The sequence below is a fragment of the Hippoglossus stenolepis genome, chromosome 21 (assembly GCF_022539355.2).
Source record: "Hippoglossus stenolepis isolate QCI-W04-F060 chromosome 21, HSTE1.2, whole genome shotgun sequence".
Taxonomy (NCBI): domain Eukaryota; kingdom Metazoa; phylum Chordata; class Actinopteri; order Pleuronectiformes; family Pleuronectidae; genus Hippoglossus; species Hippoglossus stenolepis.
Genome location: NC_061503.1, coordinates 10,716,167 through 10,737,526, shown reverse-complemented (window position 1 = coordinate 10,737,526; position 21,360 = coordinate 10,716,167). Strand labels below are relative to the sequence as shown.

At 41.4% G+C, this 21,360-nt stretch overlaps 1 protein-coding gene across 4 annotated transcripts; it reads left to right on the top strand.

The window, feature by feature from the left end:
• Nucleotides 1–3,992: 3,992 nt before the first annotated feature.
• Nucleotides 3,993–21,221, top strand: LOC118100365 (CDP-diacylglycerol--glycerol-3-phosphate 3-phosphatidyltransferase, mitochondrial). Of its 4 annotated transcripts, none has more exons than XR_004694429.2 (12): nucleotides 3,993–4,127; nucleotides 8,835–9,048; nucleotides 10,890–10,967; nucleotides 13,234–13,333; nucleotides 13,422–13,611; nucleotides 14,692–14,870; nucleotides 15,721–15,920; nucleotides 16,799–17,090; nucleotides 17,775–17,923; nucleotides 18,039–18,169; nucleotides 18,677–18,737; nucleotides 20,667–21,221. XR_004694429.2 is itself a non-coding variant. In XM_035145356.2 (11 exons), exons 1-10 carry the CDS (start codon nucleotides 4,012–4,014, stop codon nucleotides 18,156–18,158), a joined length of 1,638 nt encoding a protein of 545 aa, XP_035001247.1. In that variant the 5' UTR covers nucleotides 3,993–4,011; the 3' UTR covers nucleotides 18,159–18,169; nucleotides 20,667–21,221. The 4 variants fall into 4 exon arrangements, 1 of the variants encoding a protein (XP_035001247.1); XR_004694430.2 differs by having other exon boundaries at nucleotides 18,674–18,737; XR_004694428.2 differs by having other exon boundaries at nucleotides 18,510–18,737.
• Nucleotides 21,222–21,360: the final 139 nt, after the last annotated feature.

Genomic DNA, 21,360 nt, shown 5'->3' with positions numbered 1-21,360 from the left:
TCAGCGTGATCTCTCTCTCCGGAGCTGTTTCCTGGTACCGCTGCTTCCCTGCGACTCCGCAAGGTGAACAAGTTAAAAGCTCCGCATGTGGAACAGAATAAAACCTGAAATCCTGGGTGTGTGTGTGAGTGTGTGTGTGTGATGAAGGTGGAGGAGTCAGATGAGGTTTTATTGCAGTGGTTCCCAAACTAGTGGGTTGTGACCTCCATGGGGAAGGGGGTCAGGACACACAGAAGGAGGGTCGCAAGGTGATTTCCAGTAATCAAATACTGTAACATTTATTTAAGAATATCTCACAATGTTAAAAGCTGTTTTAAAAGCTAAAACTACAACACTTAAAGAGATAGTTCACCCTAAAATGAAAATTCACTCATTATCTACTCATCACCATGTGGATGGAGGGGTGGGTGAAGTGTTCGAGTCCACAAAACACTACTGAAGTGCCAGGGGTAAACAGCGTTGCAGCCAAAACTTGTTCAACTTAGAATAAAACCTTGCAATAATCATCGGCCTCCTGATTTTCTTTGTCTCCATGTGACTCCAGAGGTGATGAAGACAGATTAGCTTCAGTTGCAGCAGGTCAGTTTACAGCAGCACCACAGGAAACACTACCACATGTGCACATATCGGTGATTTATTGTGAACCAGCTTAAATAAATATCCTTTGGGATAATGGGGGTCACATGTGTCGCTGGAGTGATTTTTTTTGGGGGGGGCTGAAAAGTTTAGGAACTGCTGATCTAATGAAAGCCATTCATAGTTTACATCACCACTTTGTACTGTAGATACCAGATACCAATACAAACACAAACTCCATGAAAAGTGGGAACTTGTGTCACATCCAGTGCTGCCCGGACATGAACAGAGTGAGGCTATTTAAACACTGCATGGTGCTGAAATGTGGTCTAATAAACTTACAACCCTAAATAACACAGGTAAATAATATAACTTGGCCTATCTGACCGTAACAGATTTGAGTCAACAGCAGTTTGACAGAATCAAAAGGAACATTTATATCAGAAGTAGAGCCGGACCGATATGGATTTTTGGGGGATGATGACAATATCGTAAAACAGTTCAGATACCGATATATAGGTCGATATATATATATATATATGTTGAAAAAATAATTGGCAACGATTCCTAAGATGTCGTTATCAAACCCTTTTTGACAAAGAAACGTAATCGAGGCTTGATTTTTTACAGTTAAAACATAGACAACTATAAATTAAAAGAAAACACAAATACAACCAAATATGAAACTGAAAAATAATATGGAAAATAAACAATAAAATTTAAACATGGATGTAGATCTTTATACATTATTTGTGGAGTAAAAAGTAGAATATTTCTCTCTGCAAAGTGGTGAAGTAACAGCGTCGGGAAGCATAACAAGGAAAGAAGCAAGGTCCATTAGTAAACCTCTACCTCTGGATAAATATTTGCTCAATAATCCAGTCTTTTGGAGAGTATGTACGTTGCTGTTTATCGCTATTGAAAGTCATATTATTTCATTAGTGACTTATCTCTAATTCTGCTGTAATATGCTAATTTTTTCCACAAGTATGAATAAAGTCTTCTGATAGAAAATATATCAAGTGTCAGAGATGATTCACATCTAACCTGCTACAAGCTGGCTAATGTTTAAAGAAAGGGTCCCCCGGGCCCTTGGGTCGTGTCAGGAAGCATCTGACTTATTGTTAGTGCTCTTGAGCAACAAACTTGCTGGACTGCTCTACCAGTAAACCTGACCAGAAATACTCTGTCACAAGTCCTGCATCGTGCGTGCGTGTGTGTGTGTGTGTATGTGTGTGTTTATGTGTGAATGTGTGTGTGTCAACCAAATGCACTGCTGGTATATGTAAACTAAGGCCTCTGGTAGTGTTATCGTATCATTATATTATTGTAGGATTATAATAATAATAATAATAATAATAATTATTGACATATAATGATTTATCAGGTCACTTCAGTTGTAATGAGGTGTTTAGATCATTACTGGGGTAAGGTTATTATTATAAATGGTAATACTACTACAACTAATAATAATAATAATAATAATAATAATAATAATAATAATAATAATTATAATTATACTAATTTTTCATTAAACATGTCAGTGCTTTTCAAAACAATGCTACAAAATGCTTTACATAGTTGAACCAGAATTAAAATATTTCAAGCCTTTATCTGGAGCGAGTCATATAGATCAATCACTACCTATTGTTAAGTATTTAGTATACTGTATACAACTTGTTGTTTTTTATATTCCCCTTTAAAGCTTTTCAAATCGTTGAAATAACTGTAGCTCTCATTTGCTGATATGCAGTGAAGTGAAAAACACAAGAATCCCCTCTGAAATAAGTAAAAAGTATAAAGTCATAGAAAATGGAAATACTCAAGGAAAGCACAAGTACACACACAAACTTTTCCACGATATTCAAAAGGTTAAAAAACCTGTATCAACAAACCGCACCAAATTAGAGATACCAGGATTTTTGCAGTTGTTTTCTTTATCCAGTGAGAAAGTAAGAAGTCAACTAAGCAAACGACACCACAAATTATATCACAACGTTAGTGGCACTAATTAACTTCGCCCCATGCTATTACCAGTCAAGCAACAATGTCATTACAGTTGATAATAATTATTACAGTTAATAATGATGATCGACTGGTTCTGGCAGGCTTCGCGTCTTCTAAGAAACGCAATATCTGATTAAACAAGGAAACCACCTGTTGATTGGAGCAGACACAGATTGCTTCGTTGTGCATGACAACACCTGCGGTGAAAGCTGAAGTCACGCCATTTGGAAGTGGATTCCAGTAAGTAAAGCGAAAGACAACAGGCAGGGCTGTTGTTCGCTCTGTGAGCAGCTGCAAGAGATGTGCACACACATAATTAAGGTCAGGGGTGAATTTGACTGAAGGGACCAGGCAGTTTTCAGGTTGACCACTAGAGGTCATTTCAAGGAGCTCAAACTACAAACCCCAAAACATAAATACACCAAGAAAACCCTTAACATATTGTTTGTCTGACTCATTTATTTGTTGTTGTGGAAAAATTTATGAATAAAGTTAAGTAAAAGCCCTGATAGCCCGTTGAGTGTAAAAGTCCTGCATTGAAAATGTTACTTATAAACAGGAACATGTTTTCCGATTACACAAGTTTAAGTATTATATACAGGGTAAAAATCCAATGCACTTTTATTATGGGTTAATCTCCTGTTAGTTTTCTCAATCAACTGATTTATTGGTTTTGTAAATAATTTGAAAATACCCATCAGAATTATTCCAGAGCCAAAAGTGACAATTTCTCAATCCTTTTTTTTTTTTCAATTAAAAGTGTGAAGGTAAAGCAGCTATTAGTACCTGGAAATATGAGCTATTCATTATAGGGCTGGGGGATATGGCCAAAATTATGTGATGATTACAATATTCACAACAGTCAGTATCGATAATGATCACAATAAATGTCAAATAATTATTTTTACATTCTAAAGACAAATTTTTGCTCCTAGGTGAAGGTTGCGATTTTAAACTCTTCTTTATGAGCAGAGAATTACTTGAAAAACAGCAAAAACTTTATAAATCTAACGCAGAACAACCCTTTACTGTGCTAAGCATTATATCGTTATATATTGGACTTTATTTTCCCAAACAATTAGCAAAAATACTTGCCATCTCATTTTTCTGACAGATTAAATAACTGATTAATACTTTCTGCTCCAATTGTTTATACTTTTGGAAGTTTTACATCATATTTTAGAAGCTCTTGTTGTGTTTTATATGTCATATTTGTAAAATGTCATTATAGGTGTCAAATAAATGTAGAGGTGCATCATATTTTTTTATAAGATGCAGTTAAAGTATCATAGAAACATGATAGAAATGCTCAAGTGAAGTATAAGTACTTCAAATGTGCACCTGAGCTGCAGTGCAACTACTACTACTCCTGTCTGTGAACTCAGCGCGGTGTCAATAAAGTTCCTTCAAAGAGTCAGCGCTGCAGCAATGGCGGCTCCCATGTCCTGGAGGAGGCTGGTGCACTCCGTGTACTCACCGGCCATCGCCGGGGTTTTCACCCGGATATCGGACCGGCTCTTCCGTGCACGGGACAGACGAGGCGGGTAAGAGACGCGGCTCGTCCTCGGGGACACAGACACGAGAGTCCCCACCCGTGTTTTTATCTCTTATGTCTCCTCACCCCGCAGTGCTACAGATGCTAATGCGTCCTTTATCGGACACGGTCGTGTTTTGAACCCAGAATCAACGCGACGCCAGCGGTTCATCACTTTTATCCGCTGATTGGTGGCGTGTCTGCGTGGAACTAATGCGTTATAGCGACAATTTGAAAGCTCGTTATTGACCGATTAGTATAGTAGCACCTCCAGAGTCAGCTGAGCAAACAGCAACTCACCTTCAGGGCAAATAAGTCAGAGGTTGTACATGGTGTTCCTGTTATGTAACAGTGGATGACATGTTTGCCAAAGGAAACCTGACACACGGACGACACCAGTGTTATAATACTGTTATGCTGCCTCATAGTTTGAGTTTACACGTTATTCTGAAGAGGAGGATGCTGGGAAAGCTGATTAACCCCAGAGTCCAACATGGAGGTGGAGCTGGTTTGACACAGTTCACAGTGTACCCACAGTTTGGCAGGAGAAAGTGTTAACTAACAACAGCAATGCTCCCTCTTTACTTTACTTTATTTGTAATAAACATAAAAAGGTCCACATAGTCCACAACAGGACAGAATAGAAAACCCACATGTGCTCCCAGCTGAAAAATACATAAAATAATCGAAGACGAGCAAGAGATGGGAAAGGTCATCGCTGTAATTTTCTCTCCGGCAACATCATCAGTTAGATTCCACATTTCCCCTCAAGTTTTTCAAGGCAAGAGACGAAGAATTCAAAGTAAAAGTTCACCAGAATATTCTGGAAAAGAGGAGGAATATTAAAACATTTAGGGCAGCAACCAAACCCACCCCACTGTTTTAATTATCTGTAATTTTCCTTCGGATTCATTGTTTTGACGTCTTTATTATCATGTGTAATGCATAAAATAATATATATTAAATTGGTCCTCTTAATGATATCAAATTTGTCCTCTTTTACAGAAATATCTCGATCACTCATGTCCCAAAATAAAAATATTTCAACAAAATAAATTACTCTTTGTCATCAACTTATCTTTCTTTCTTGTGGTCTTTTATGGACTTTTGCTCTTTTGCAGCATATTAGTGCTAACTAACGTTCAACACTCACATATTTTTAGCATTACAGTATGAATTATAGTACTTGTCTACATGTTATAAACTATAAAAGTGGAAGAAAATAAACAGCTTTTCAAGTTTGTCAAATCAGTCTAGATCCACTGAGAAGAATGAAGATCTAAATCCTTTAAGGATAAAGTGTGATTCCCAGTCAGGGATTTCTGAATTGTGGGGAATTAAGCGGAAGACAGACGCAGCATTTTCTGCAATCACATGCTTAAAATCAGGAGGGATGTGGCGCAGACACATACCGAAGCAAACAGCTCCTCTATTCATTGAAATTACCAGCTAAATCCTCAGTTTATCAACTTAACCTCTCACCTCATTACATCTAAGGAAGTTAACTCCACCTCAGTCCCAGGCATCAAATCGCTTGTCTTGTAATGACGTGCAACACTGCTGAAATTATAGGTTTTATTCAAATGGCATCAACGGAGACCATAATGCAGTGTGTTTGTGTCAGGATTAACAGATCTACTTTGTTTCTGTTTGAGAGAAGCATTTAGGTTATTTCAATGTAGTCTGAGAGGATTTTACATTTGCTCATCTCATCCCTGTAATTAAAAGAAGGCATGTAAACATCTTCATCCACTAATACCACAAACGTCTGTCTGACTTTGGAACACATATCTCACAATGCACATTGCAGATAATCAACACATTTTGACAGTAATAAAGTAAATTCTGTTTCATTTTACGAAAAAAAAACATTGACTTTAAAATCTTCACTGCAAATAAATCAGGTAGGATGAACACAAAGTTTTCTACCTTTGCTCTGCCCCATAGACTGTTAATATAAAGCCCCGCACACAACGTCCAGCACACAAACAATAAAAAGTGAGTTTATTGTAGAACTGTCTGTTAACGACAACTGTCAAAAAAACAAACGGATTCTCCAGTTCGGGTTTCTGTGTACTGAGCTTCCCTGATCTTTGAATAAACAGGTGAACAGCTCTTTGTGCAGCAGCTGTGGTGCAGCTTCCTGCAGACGGTGTTTACTTGCTCAATTGTTGCAGGTCACTTAAACATGTTCAGAAACATAAAACAACAACATTACCACAGGCCAAGTCAACGGCCCATTCCAAACTGGCAGGTTGAGAACAGACACTGCTCTAGTAGTGTCAAAGGGTGTTCCTTATCTGCTGTCACACCCCTATATCTTTAACCACTTCCAGAAAATTGTAAAGGCGTTGAGTTCAGTTAAGGACCATTACATAAGCTTGGTGTATTACAAACCTGATCTCACCTCTATGTACATATACGTTTGTCATTTACACTGTTGTAAAAGATATCTTGGCTTAAGCTCCATGAACGTGAGGATGTTCCCTTTGATGCTGCAGTTGTTCTATGGCTCAGTGAGTAAAGTATGTTTTTATGATTTAAATTGCAAATAACAGGGAAATCCCCTCTCGTGTGTTTGCTGCAGAACGTCTAACTCAGCACAGTGGCTTTGGAGCGAAGCCCTGCTCTGTGTTTTTCTGTTTTCATGCGACTTTTGTTTCCTCCAGCTCGTTGTAAGTGGCCTTTGTGGTTCAAATCCGAACCCAAACGTAAACCCAGTGTGTGTTTGTGTGTTCGTGAAGTTTGGTCATAATGAATAGAAAGGCGGGCGAGCGGAGTGACTCCTGACAATCAGCTTGTGATCTCTGAGGTTAACACTGCTCCACCCTGTCTTTATTTAATGTGGCTGCATTGTCAGACCCAATTATGTGATTTTATGTCGGAGACAAAAAGGAGAGGGATGACTGTGGTGTCGGGGTGAAATGTAGGACACTGACAAAAGACAAACCAGACACACAGTTCGGTCTTCAATCTGTGTCTTTTACGGTTAAACACAATGAGGTCAACGTAGAATTGACGTGTGTAGGCAGGGCGTAGTCTCGTACCTTCCACTACTCACAAAGAAACTACTGGGATGTCTTGTACAGGATTTATTTTTACCGGACAATCACATAAAACAAGGGCTCCTTCAACCCTCAATCTCTTATATCATCGCACACATCATCTGCTCTGACGTCTTCTCTCTTTTATTCAACATGTACTATCTTCCAACAAGTCCTGCTCAGTTCACAGGGGGATAAAAAAAGCCCACCTCCAGCTAGCGTTTGGCAATGTAATTGCAGAACAACACATAACAACACACATGAATGCCCGCAATGGCAGGCTACATGTGCAGGCTCTGTGTTGATCCTATACCCAGATGTGTAAAGCAGCCTTTAGTCCACTGACGGAAAATTACAACCGTTTCCATGATCGTCAACTGAAAAACTTTGTTGACAAAGTGAGTAAATAATCGTTAGTTTCCATGTACTTAAAATCGCTTTATTAAACTTGCATTGAGCTGCCATTACTGTAAGTAGAGCAAGCTAAGACTAATGTAGTCCCCTGTAATGACTGAGGTATTTCTTAGGCAGCAGCTGTAGGAGCGATTTTCATTATTGTTTATTTCATTATTGATTTATCCATCACTTTTTTTTTCTTGAGTTAATTGTATGAATTCTCAAAAAATGTGTCCAAGTTGTTGAATGTGTTGCTTTATATATATATATGGTTTTGCTGTAGGTGTCTTTATTATTATATTTTATTTAGTCCATCCCATTCATATTCATCAGGGTAGGTTAAACAACAAAATACACCATTTCAGAATAAGACAATGTAAATCATACTGTTGGACCAATGTGTCGCTAAAACAGTTTCAAGTAAAACCGGACATTATAACCTCCGTGAAGGGAGGATTTATCCTATTGCGCCACGTTAGTTTTAGCTCGGTGGACCAGTTGAACTACCTATATTGTGCTGGTGTGTTCCTGTTGCTGGTGAGAAAGGTCTGACACCCGTGTGTTGTGATACAGCTGACACGCTTTGTCTCACCTCGTCTTCCCCGACGAGGAGGAAGACAGGAGACATGTCCATATTGATTGGTTGTTTTCCACACTGTCACCTGGGTTTCCATGAAGACTTTAAAAGAGAAGAAATAAAGTCAGAAATAGAAAAACATGCTTGTTTTTACTGTTTGATCAAACGCATTTACTAGAAGGAAAACTGACTTAAGAAGAAGTATTTTAAAGGGTGTGGACAGTAGCATCCAATAGCTGCTTCTACTAATGTCAGCTTCATGATGGCACTAACTCAAATGTCAGGGGAGCAGAGTTGGTGGGATCCTTGTTCTTGTAATTCTCTTCAGTCCAAAGTGGAGGACAGACCAACATTACCACCCTTGAGCCCTTATGCTGAGCCCCAGCAGCCCTCTTTATTTGAATCTGCACCAACTGCACACACTCATTAATATCAGTCCCCCTAAACATGATTATTTTCATCAAGATCCATGAATTATTCCCAAAGAAATCAAGGAAAATGTTGAAAAATGTCCAATCTTGCAATGTTGAAGTAGTGAAAAGCCTTCCTGGATCTGTCCCATGATCCGGATATGCCCACATTTTGAACGGGTTCTCTCTGGACACATCCTTCCACTGAGTTTTGTGGTAATCTCTTATCGTCCTTACAAACAAACGGACAAACAAACCACTCTATCTCTTTATTTCCATGTTTCCTCCAGCTCCTCCGTGCTGCTGCTCGCTCCCCTGCTGGCCGAAGCCGACCCGGCCCCGTATCGCATCACAAGGCCCACAGGGTCAGCCGGAGCTCAGGGCAGCGCAGACGGCCTCTGCGCCCACTTCAAATGGATGGCAGAGCACGTTCCCGCCTTCAGGGTGCCGGGAACCCACATCCACATTCTCAGATCACCCGACCAGTTCTACCAGACCATGAAGGTCAGTGTCACTGTCATAACAACAGGGTTCGCTTCTGGGGTAAAGGAATGGTTAAAAAAATAAAAACGGAGCCAGAGTTCTTCACATCAAAGGTTGATATGAGTCAGACTTGATTGTGATCACTTTTATATCTGTATGTACTATGACAGATAAACAAAGAAAATGCTTGAGGAAGTAATAATGTCCCAGCAGATTAAATTTGTTTCCTCTCACCTGAGTTGAGCTCCTGTCACTGCAGCTGGTTATGGTCATTGTTCCGCTCTGAAGTGACTTGACATTGTCACTGCTAATTATTATTAAATGTATTAAAGAATTCAGCCTCCTCTTCCAAGTTTAGTTTTCACATTTTCACACTTATTCTTGACATTTTGACTTCGCCATATTCAAAATAGAAAAAAACAAACATATTTCTTCTCCTGATTTAGTTTGACCTAATTCTCAACGTTTTTTTGACTTTTGTCCCGAAATGAAAAATGAAAAACTAAATGTTCCTCCCCCATTTATTTTCTTATGAGATACGTCCGTTTCCACTAATGGGCAGCGCAGAGTCAAGAGTTTCTTACAACAACAACAACCATGGCGGTGGAGGTTGTGATAATAGACGCCTGTAGTTTATTGCCAAACCTCAAAGTGTCTCCTCAAGCCATCGTTGAAATTCCGTGCTCCTTTCTAATGGTCGTCTCACCTGAACTCCTAGCTACACTGCCCCGCCCATGATTTCCTGTGGTACTGCTTTGTTTCGTCTGTATCCGACAAATAAACGCAGTGTAATACATAGATGATATGGGCAACTTTCAGAAGAAGTGTTTGATTTGACGACCTTCTTGATCCCTGAAGATGATTGGTTTTAAAAAATACTACACACAGTTTAATACCACTTTATGTTCAAGTGATCATAAAGTGAGTTACAAGGGTGTGTGAATGGGTGTGCTTCACAAAGACACCACATTTGTTTCATCAACATTTTCCCATAACAATGAAGACTGAGAAGGTTGAATGGCGTTTTGCTGCCGTATTTTTGGATCACTTGATGTGTGCACACACACACACACACACGCACGCACTTTCCTTTTTGTTACTAAATGTCAGGCTGATTGATGGTAGTAAATCGTGATGACACTTGCCAGTGCAGTCGGCCAAAACATTTGTTGTGCCTGAAGCAAAATGAAAAGGAAGTAATGCGGTTACTTTATTTACTAGTAGAGGTGGTAACTCTGTACTAAAGGTCACATGACACATAGTAAGACAAATACAAATTCCATAAAAAGTTGAATTACATTTACGTCTTCCTAAAATCAATCAGCAAATATTTTGATAATTGGAAAGATAGATTTCTTTCGGGTTGTCGGGGACATCATGTCGGGCTCTGTGTTTTGCAGTCAAATTATATTTCAAGAAGAAAATGGTCAAATTAATGGAAAATTAACTGAACCGATAGATGCAGATATAGCTCGAGCTTGAAAAATGTCATTTTTCCACAAACCATAACGTGTTTTTTACAGCAAACGCATCGATGTCGAAACACCTTCTAAACCTGAATGTCCCTAGTGGTTGAAATGTATAACTTAAATAAAAAAAATGCATTATAGTCTGGTCTAAACGTCAACAGACAAGACACAAACATTAGAAAAGCAATTTGTTATTTACTCATTAAGTTTCTGTCAGTTTACTTTGGATATGTCTTGTGCTGTTACTGGCAGAAAATGAGCCCATCATGAGTCCGGCCTTTTCATAGTATCAGACCTTTGTGACCAGATTCCTGACGCCTGCATGTCCTCGTTCCGTCCTTTCATCCTCCGTCATGATTCTTTGTTGTGTTTCCCTCTTCCCTCTCACCACAGGCACGAATCAAGACCGCAAAGAGGCGAGTGGTGATGGCCTCCTTGTATCTGGGAACAGGTCAGCTGGAGCAGGAGATGGTGAGAAAACCGACGGCTTATGTTTCTGCAGAATTTACCTGCTTTAGTTTTTTCGGGCAGGTGAGAACAATGCTGTTGAAACACAGACACGCGCCAAATAACTGGTCAGAGATGCCAGAAAATGTGAGTCAGAGTCGTGTTCCAAGAAAACCGCAGTGTGGTTTGTTCAGAATGAAATGTACTCCGGGCCAGTTACAAGGAAAGACCTCAAAATGCAAGGGTTTATGGGAATAAGGAGACCAGTGTTGGCATATGATAGCCTGCTGTTCTTCATGCTTGGAAAGCCTAGCATAACAACGTTAACCCAGAGCAAACCGCTGTCTGGACCGATGCTCATATTCAGCTGTTTTTCACGTCCTTTCTTTTTTTCCTGGTCGGCCAAGCGGCAGCAGCAGCAGCAGCAGCAGAGGGGGTGAATTACAGTAAAAGGCAGAGACAAGTCAAACATGCTTAATTACACCTAAAAGCCTTTGGATCTGCTGTGACAGCTGCCAACCCCTAAGATGACGGATTACTAGAAATGTGAGTTAGAAAGGTGCAGCCAGTCTACGTGACTCGTTCTTTTCGGGCCCGGGGGTTTCGCTCGTAATCGGACACAGTAACCTCGGCTCTGGTCGGTAGAAGAATGTGAGCGTGGTGTGTGGTTTGGAGCGAAGAACGCAAATTGCAGGTAATATTTCACCGTGAAGCCCGAGTCCCAGGCGCAGCACAAAGGAGACCTGCCTGATACTGACAGTCACACCTGTCCAGTGTATTGGCTTTAGTGCAGGTGCAGGCGATGAGAATAATGTGAAAATGAAATCTAGTGTTTTTCTTGAGCACGCCATATGCAATGGACGCTATGTACGCACACGACCATGCGATGCACACTCCGGCCAATAGTTTCACGGGGTTCCATCGGTCCGAAGGGCGGCAGTAATGTGCCAAAATATTATACTAATGTGGCAACAAAAGGCAGGAAAGATGAGAACTGCAAACTCGTAAACAAGACGTGAAGATGGACGATGTGTCTCCTCTTCCTCCTTCTGTACAAAAATCAAGCCAAAAATATCTGGGACACAGGCGCCACCAAGTTGTGCTCTTGACCTCATTTGGATCCAGAGTTTGCACAGTCATGATCGTGGTGTGGAGTCGTGGTCCCGCTGATACACACGCTCGACCAGCCCTGGGTTTTGTAGCATCAAATTACTAATTAAAACCAAATTTATCAGAAACTTGAAAACTTGAACAAACATCAGGGTGATAAGAGTAAATTAAAATGACAGGAAACGTCTTTGAGAAAAATGTATTCAATGTGAAATTTGACACTTAATTTTGGTCCATCTCACATCCGCTAACTTGGAGGAGGCAGGGCTTATGGTCCATATCAGAGGTCACTAATAAGTGGTTGGGGGTAAAGGTCAAAGGTGTTTCTATTGTAACTGATGCAGCTTTTAATTTTTAATTAATCATATTCAACTCCACCCAAAAACAAACACTGTTGTCCCCATTGTTTAAACTACTTTTAGTTTTAGAAACTAAGATATTTTGGTGTCAGGTGTAAGTCGGACACATTTCACCATCACGTGCACCTTCCTTCATGTTGGATGTAAAGTAAGCATTCACTTTTTATGCTCTGATTTACAGAGCTTGAGTTTCAGCGAGAAAACCGAACACAAACATTTTCTATCCAGATGCACCTGCAGCTGTTTTCCTGTGAGCTCCCACTCATTGTCCGATTTGCCTCAGAGGAAACTTGAAGGCCTCTGAGCGCTGGTGGGGCACAGGTCCCCAAAGATCCCCTCTACTGGAACCAATAAATGTTTTACTGGCGCGTTTACCGACATTGTGTGGTGACGCGTCACGTTTGCCTATTGTTGTGCGACTTGTGAAACGTTGTCAAATGCACATGTGGTATATGCGATACATTACTTAGATGATTTATTCGGCTTTAAACCTTTTTTTCTTTTTCTTTTCTCAACTAATCAGTTAATTGTTTTCGTTATAAAGCGTCTTGCAGAAACTTGGTTTGTGTTAAGTGAGGGGAACTCAAAGTGTTTATATATGAAAGTATAAAGATCTTTGTGGCTGCAGAGGAAGCTGTAGGATTCCGATAAATTATGTGATGGAGCTCTTTGGAATTCATTTTTTTTTTTTTAAGTGTTAAATGTCTCTGGTTTACCAGCAAAGTTGAATTTTGACCCTTTTTTAAACTCTGCATCATGGCCGTCAATCCATGCAGCACTTTTTTAGTCATGTTTTGATGCCTGTTCCTGTTTTTAATCAGGTGGACTGTATGGAGGAAGCTCTCCAGCGCTCACAGGACCACAGTCACTCCCCTGACCTGAAGGTCTCCATACTCCTGGACTACACCCGCGGATCACGAGGTCCGTCTCCGCTCCCCACGAGGTCTTTTTCAGCGCAGAGCGTTCACCGCGCTCACCGTCCTGATGGTGTCTCTTCTCTAACGTGCAGGGCAGATCAACTCGAGGACCATGCTGCTGCCGCTGCTGCAGCGCTTCACCTCTCAGATGCGCGTCTCCCTGTACCACACGCCGGACCTGAGGGGCCTGCTGCGGATGCTCGTGCCCCAGCGCTTCAACGAGACCATCGGCGTCCAGCACATCAAAGTCTACCTGTTCGACGACAGCATCATCATCAGCGGGTACGTTGGCTTCCAGGATGAGGAGAGTTCACCTGTGTTGAGTTCTCCTCCGCCTCCTCACCCGCTTTCACCCTGGTTTAATCTTGCTCTGCTCCATTGAACATTTACGCAATCAAAGCAAAGGTGTTACACGCCGTCGTTTCTGGGATGTGTCCTCCGCTCACATTTCAACATACCGAGAAAATGGAGAACAGTGGGTGTGGTCCGAGCCCGTCTTCTGTTGATTCGTGGTTTCCACTCCATTTCACCTCAGGACACATAATGTCACACGCTGGTCCCAATGTCTAGTCGACCTAAACAATGTAACACATGTATCAGACAATAGACACGACATCAAATATAACCTTTAAAGCATTACTTAAATTCCACTTGAGTGTGTAACTTGGCCATCAGTTCCAGAGAAATGTTCTCTTGGCGTCTTGACAGATTATTGGGTTCACAACCTGTTTCTGTTGTCCCAACATGCTTTGGATTAATTTTCTCTTGTCAGGGGATCGTGTTCTCTGTGGCAGGAACAATCGAGCCTTCAGACACTTGTGCAATTTAGACTGGTGAAAAAAAAATTTCAAACACACTATAAATGGACTTGGGAGACACTCACTAGCCTGGAGACAAATCCTAGTGCAGCTTCCTTGTACGAGCTGGAAGTTTGAAAAGAGAAAGTTCATTATTGTTGTGTGTTCATGTTTAGTTGATCTGAAAAGGCAGAGCGGGGAGATGTGATGTTATTTTAAACAGCGGGACACTTTCAGACATTGTCTATTTGTAACCTGGCTCCTCTACATCTACACTTTGGGCAGCTGTTTGTCGACAGGGATCCAAGGTCAAACTTGCAAATGGGTCCATGTGTGCAGGACTGAAGGGAAAAATATCCTCACCTTGAACCTTATTCTCTCCTTATGCATACATGAAACATTTATTGATTTTTTTTTTTTTTTTCTTCTTCCCAGCTGGAGTTCAGAGTTGCACCAGACTTCAGATAAACCTGGTTTTAGAAAGTAAATTCTCATATGACCTGTCCCCAAAACCCTTTTACGCTCCCTGGTTTCTTAAAATCCGTCCCCCTCCCTCATTTTCCAGGGCCAACCTGAGCGACTCGTACTTCACCAACAGACAGGACCGCTACGTGCTGCTGGAGAACTGCAGGGAGGTCGCCGACTTCTTCTCCGACCTGGTGGAGGCTGTGGGGGACGTTTCCCTGCAGCTGCAGCCCGACGACTCGGTCAACATGCTGGAGGGCATGGTGCATCCGTACAAAGGTAGGAAACCGAACGTGTGTGTGCGTGTGTGCGCGCGTGCGTGTCCACAGACGAATGTTTACCCCCCCAACATGTTTTGACACCTCATGTTCGGTTCGGATGGCGGGGTTCCGATTTTTAGCCAGAGGAGACGAAGGATTTTGCTAATGGAGCTTGAAAGCTTAGACAGGCGAATAAATGATGGTTGGACTGTGTGTGTGTGTGTGTGTGTGTGTGTGTGTGTGTGTGTGTGTGTGTTTGTGTGTGTGTGTGTGTGTGTGTGTGCGTGCGTGCGTGCTGTGTGCAGTTAGATAGCTGTAGAGAGCTCTTGCGGTTGGCTAGCCATGCAGCCGGATGTGAAATTGTCAGGATCTTCTCTGTAGACACACACAAACACACACTCGCGCTCGTACAGTGTGTCCGTAACTTGAGCGCAGACTGCCAGGATGTTAGTTTGAGGGATGAATGACATCATGTCTGCAGGACTGCACCGCCGTGGTAACGAACACCAGGAATAGAGTTGTGATGTCAGTGTGTTGCTGGAAGACGATACGTAGTGGGAACTGCAACACACACACACACACAAACACACAAAAGACACAAACACACTGGTAAAATTAATGAAATGTAATTTGTAAGGAGAGAAATAAAACAAGTAAGTGGCAAAGTTGAACCCATCTAATGATTTCTGCGTCCCCTCGTAAGAACGTGCACACGCGCCTGTACATACTTCGGTTGTGCATACACCCACTTACCCATAACCCAGAGTGCGCTGTGACCCAGTGAACAGTTTGACCGTCCCCCAGTACTCCCACTTATCTTTGTCACCGTGTAAACTCGTTTCGTTCCCTTGTATCCCCACGGCAACCAGGCAACAGACAGGACTTCTCAACAGTGGCGAGGGAACGCATCATGGAGGTCATGAACACGGCCCACACGAGGCAGCGACTCCTTAACCGGTGGGAGGACTCTGAGGACGAGGGGATGAGCGAGGGGGAGGAGGACACGTGGGTGTTCCCTCTGGTGCAGATGAGACCTCTGGGCATCCAGGTGGACGAGCAGGTCACACAGGTGAGGCCCCCCCGCACCCCCGGCCTCTTCTGATTGGCCCGAGTCATGAACACACCTTTTTATGCTCAGCGCTGATAAAGCTTTACTGAAGTTGACCTTTCACCTTGTTTTTCTTAACAAGTCATAAATATCACATTTTGAACATGTGACTAATAAACAACATTGAGACTGATAAACAGTGGATGATTATTTTATTCAAGGTTAATTGGTCACATATCCTGGGAATGAACACAATAACATGAGCTCTGGTGCAGGACTGTTCCCGTGTACTGTAACTCAGTATGTTTAACATTTTACATTTCAGAAATGGACATTTGGAGATTCAGAGTTTTCTTCATTCATTCACAGGTTTTTGAAGCCGACCACTGAGTTGAAAGGGAACATGAATAATTTTGTCATAAAGCTCAAACAGAGAAAAAGTAAATGCATGATATGATTCTCAACTTCATTTGCAAGTTTTTAAAATCAGAATTACTTTTGTTACAGTGATACACTTTGATAATTTGCAATAAATAAATCAGTTTGAATAAAAAATGGCAACAAGAACAGTGACCTTTAACCATAATTTCAGCCCACACTCCAGTCCAGAAATCCATAATTCTAAATACATCACACAGTAACCTAAATTCAAACATGAGGAAGGAAGTAAAATGTCCTGATGTGTTAAACAGAAACTTATTTAATCATCAAATCATCCTGATAATAGATATTAGGCCATATTGTCCAACTCCTTAATGACCTTGTGAGTTCAGCAGTAATTAAACATTAACGACCATGTTTCTGAAGAAGTTGATTTCATATCAGTTCAATTTTTCACAATGTCAGGAACTAGAAACACGCCTGTAACTTCCACTTCCTGTCTCCCGCCGAACCTCCAGCGCTTGCTGACAGACGCGGGGCCCGACTCCACCGTTTTCCTAACGTCCGGCTACTTCAACCTGACGCGGGCGTACATGCGGCTGGTGCTCGGAGCCGGGACCAACTACCGCATCCTCACCGCCTCCCCCGAGGTCAACGGCTTCTTCGGGGCGAAGGGCGTCGCCGGGGCGATCCCCGCCGCATACGTCCACATCGCCAGGCAGTTTTACAACCAGGTGTGCCAGCTGGGCCAACAGGAGAGGGTTCACCTGCACGAGTACCACAGGCCGCAGTGGACGTTCCACGCCAAAGGTGAAACAACGGGGCACAGATTACACCTGCTGAGATCTACACTCAGACTTTTACTTTTCAATTAGTGGTTTAGTTTATAAAGAGCCCAAAGGGACGTCCTCTTATCGCTAATAGCGTCTGATCAGCAGTTTAAAACCAAAAGATTATTCAATTTATAATAATTACTTACTTAATAATGCATTTCTTTTAAAAAGGGGAAAGACCCGTTTGGCATCAATATTTGTAAAATGTACAGTTTGTCCTCTTGTTTTCCAAATGCAACTAAAAATAATTTTACCCTCTTTTACAGATTATTTGCATATAATTTTTATATTATAGATTTGATATAGTTATTTTTATATAACTTTTGATTATTCATCCCTTTGATGCTCCTTAAGAAATATGAGGGTGTACGTTTGACTCAGTGAAAACAACAAAAGCTAAAACGTTACTCTCACTGTTGGTCTCCCTGCTCGGCTGCTCTTCTTGTGGTCACGGTGGAATGTAGCGTGAGAGACGGCGGCTCGTCATTCAGTCGTAGCCTCAGGACGAGGATGTACACTCTCTCATACTTTGGGGTTTTGGATCGACGCAGGGGATTTCTGCATGTGCTTCCTCTTAGTTGTGGTTAGGGCCCCGACACAAATCCCTGCTGGAAGCGGCTCACTGAAGAATTAACCTCACTGCGCTTTTCCTCTCCTGCAGGTCTGTGGTATTACCTCCAGGGGCAGGATCGGCCTTGCCTCACTCTAATTGGCTCCCCCAATTTCGGTTACCGCTCAGTTCACCGTGACCTGGAGGCCCAAATCGCCATAGTAACGGAGAATGAGGAGCTGCAGAGCCAGCTGCAGGAGGTTGGACGTTTCTATTATTCTTCTTTTTTTTTTTCTCTAACCACAGCGAGAAACGATGCTGACGAATGAGTGAGTAATTCTTTCCCGAGCTCACACCTGTGTTCTAACCTCTCAGGAGCAGGAGTCGTTGTACCAGCGCTCCAGCGAGGTGTCCAGCTCCACGTTCGAGCGGCCGGACCGCCACGTCAAGCTGTGGGTGAAACTCGTCACTCCCCTCATCAAGAATTTCTTCTGAGACGCCATCAGGTACAAACACACACACACACACACACAGACACGTACACACACTCGCTTACATATTTAAATCATTACTGTGAGTTTATAATGTGAATATTGTGAAAACATTTCTATGGAAGTTAAAAAAGGCTATTTATCAAAAACCTATCAACTTAATTTCCCAGATGAGAACATATCAAATGTTTAAACTATATAAATATGGAGTTTATGAATATATGTTTAACAGGATTTCACAGTTTCCACAACCAATGGAAATAACTAATTAAAACATAAATCCAACAGTAAATAAACCATAGTTGTTATTTTAAAGGATGCAAATTTCTGCTTTGTTTCTTTTGTTTTTATTCAGATTCTATATGGGATTTTTGCCTAGTTGACAAAATAGAGCCTTGAAAACACACACACACAGAAAAACACACACACACACGCAGTAAAACAGGCTGTGGCTTCTTAGAAATGTCTGCAGTCATTGTGGCGAGTCCCAAATCACAGGTCCCGTCCTCGTCTTCCCAGCAGCCCAGGAATCACTGAAGTGAGAGCTGGGACATCGTGCCGGCTGATTCACTCGTGTCAAGAAGTGAGTCAGCGTGTTGTTATGGCGATGATCTGTCAGTGTGGTCTGCGCTGCCCCGAGTCCTGTCAGGACTTGGCGAGGTGGAGTCAGAGGCTTCGTCGGCCCTGAAACTGAGTCAAGAGACAAAGTTTTTGTTTAAGGTGGAGATTAAAAAAATTAAATTTAAAAAAAAGCGCTGCTCAATCTGATAGGAAGATAAATAGATTTAAAAAAGTAAACTTGTTGCCAGAGGGGAAACCGTCTAGATCTCAGCTGCAGATTGAGGGAAAGCCACTCGGCAGTCGTTTCTTTTTTTTTTTTCTCTCTCCAGTTTCTGAGAAGAGGAAGTGTCACAGGCTGGATAATGACGGTAAATGGGTGGTGTCTTATCACTACCTGGACAGAGTCGAGAAAAAGCGAGTTATCTGTTGCCAGAAGGAAACAGCCGTAAATAGATCAACTGTCAAGGGCCTGAGCATAATTAACAAATATGCACAGAACAAAGGAGAAAATTTCCCGGTGATGATCCCCTGCTCAAAGTCACGTTGACCTTTAAAAGTATTTAGTTAACGACAAAGATGCGACCTGGGGCAACAAACCTTTACTGATCCACTGACTGATAGGAACAGCTTGTGATTTAAAAGTACAGCGTTTCTTTTCTTTTCAAAGGGTTATTTGATTTGTGGATGTTGTTTAGTTTTTATTTAGCAGCTTTCCCCGCTGTTGGAACTTGGTGGTAAAGACAGTTCGGAGGAGAAACCTTGTTTGACCCTGGAGCCTTTTAAGGACAAAGCTGGTGATTTTAATGCATTTTCCATATTTTCAACAAATCCCGTGAAAAGACGACAGCCACCAATAAATCGATGGATTCTGATAGTTATCGTCGGTGTAGACAGAGCCTGACTGATCTGTTTCCTCTGTGCCTCAACGCTTTCACTGATTAAACTGTGAAAGGATGGACTCTTTTTAATGGGGTTCATTGAAAATAGGAAAAACACATTATAACAAACCATTCGACACAAAAGAGTAAACGAACACAAAATACAACTATATATTAGTTTTCTACTTTTTCGACATTGATGGAAAACAACCACTGTGAGTTTTCTGTTCGTCGAGCAGCTTTTTCACTCTCGCTCATTGTTTGTATTTGTCGGGAACTATGATGCCTGATCTGTGTGTTTTATCGCTTATCTCTTTGTTTTCCTGACAGAGGGAAAAAAAAAAAACTCAACAACAGCTTTGCCGGTTAAAGGGATAAAAGGTCGTCTATTGTTAGAAGCTGGTGACAACAGGCTGGAGCGCCTCCAGACTGAAGGGTTCACACACAGCTCACGTCCCAGCATCGACATCAGTCCTGGTTCAACAGGCTTGTGTGTTTGCGATGGAGCTCACTGCCCTCTAGTGGCCAAACTCCAGTTTCAGACGTTGAACCAGGGTCAATGTGTGCCTCTAAGTTAGAGGTTTAAGTTTGAGTTAAATATTAATGTACAACAGGCTGTAAACTGAGTTTCTCCATTAAACTGAATACAAAAGACGTGACTTTGGGTTCTGGGAAACTGTGATTAGATTAGATTCAATTAGATAAAATTTCACTTTATTGTCAGAATCTCTTTGGAAATTTGTCACGTGGTTTGTCCATTGCCTCACATAAAAACAAACAAGACAACACAACGGAACAAAAAGAGTTCTACAAACATTAGACACAAACAGATGACATGGAACATGGACCTGTTTGTATACAAAACATTAATACTTTCTTTAATGACATTAATCTAACTTTTACTTTTAATCTTTTTATATAAGGAAGATTTTACAGACCTGCTAATAAACAAATTTTATACATTTTTCAATTAAATTAATCTATTTTCTATTAACAGCGGTGCAATCCTGAATATTTTATATGCCTGTTTATAAAAAAAAATACTATTAATATTTTTTTCTTTGTGTTTTCAGGAGAAAGGCTGTTTTGTATTATCTCTGTTGGAGGTTGGTCCGCTCCAGAACGAGCCGGGAGTCGCCCTCTTCGTGCTTCACATCGACCACAACCCTCGTCAGTGACTCACACATGCACTCACACTCACACTCACAGGAGCGGAGAGAAGTGGAGAATCCTCTGTTTTTCATTTAAGTTCCAGATCCTGCATATCGATAACTCCGTTATATATTAACTCATCTTTCTGTGGACTTCTGGTTGCATATGACTGACTACAAACATTTAAAAAAAAAGAAAAACTACTTCTCCCCCCTGCACGCACATCCCTACAGGTTCATGTTGCATGTGTAAGAAAGCAATAGAGGACTGGATCAGTGAGTGTCCCCGATGTAATTGAGGTGAACAGACGGGTGTGGTGAAGAATTGCGATTCCTCAAGGAGCCTTAATGACAGTTTTTAAGAGATCGGAGTGTGTTTACAGCTCTGCCCACAGCAGTAATCAGAGTTTAACTGTACAGTGTCTGTGTGTTATTATCTTTGTAAATTAAAGGATGAAGTGCTGAGTTTTTCAATCACTCTGAAAGTTTGTGTTTTTAATTCGGTGCAAAGGATGATTGTTTTTTACCTTCAATGTTTTATTTTGGGGTAAAAGAGAAGAACAAAGGGTTTGATTATTTTGATTGGGGGGAAAAAATACCCCAAGCAAAACATCTG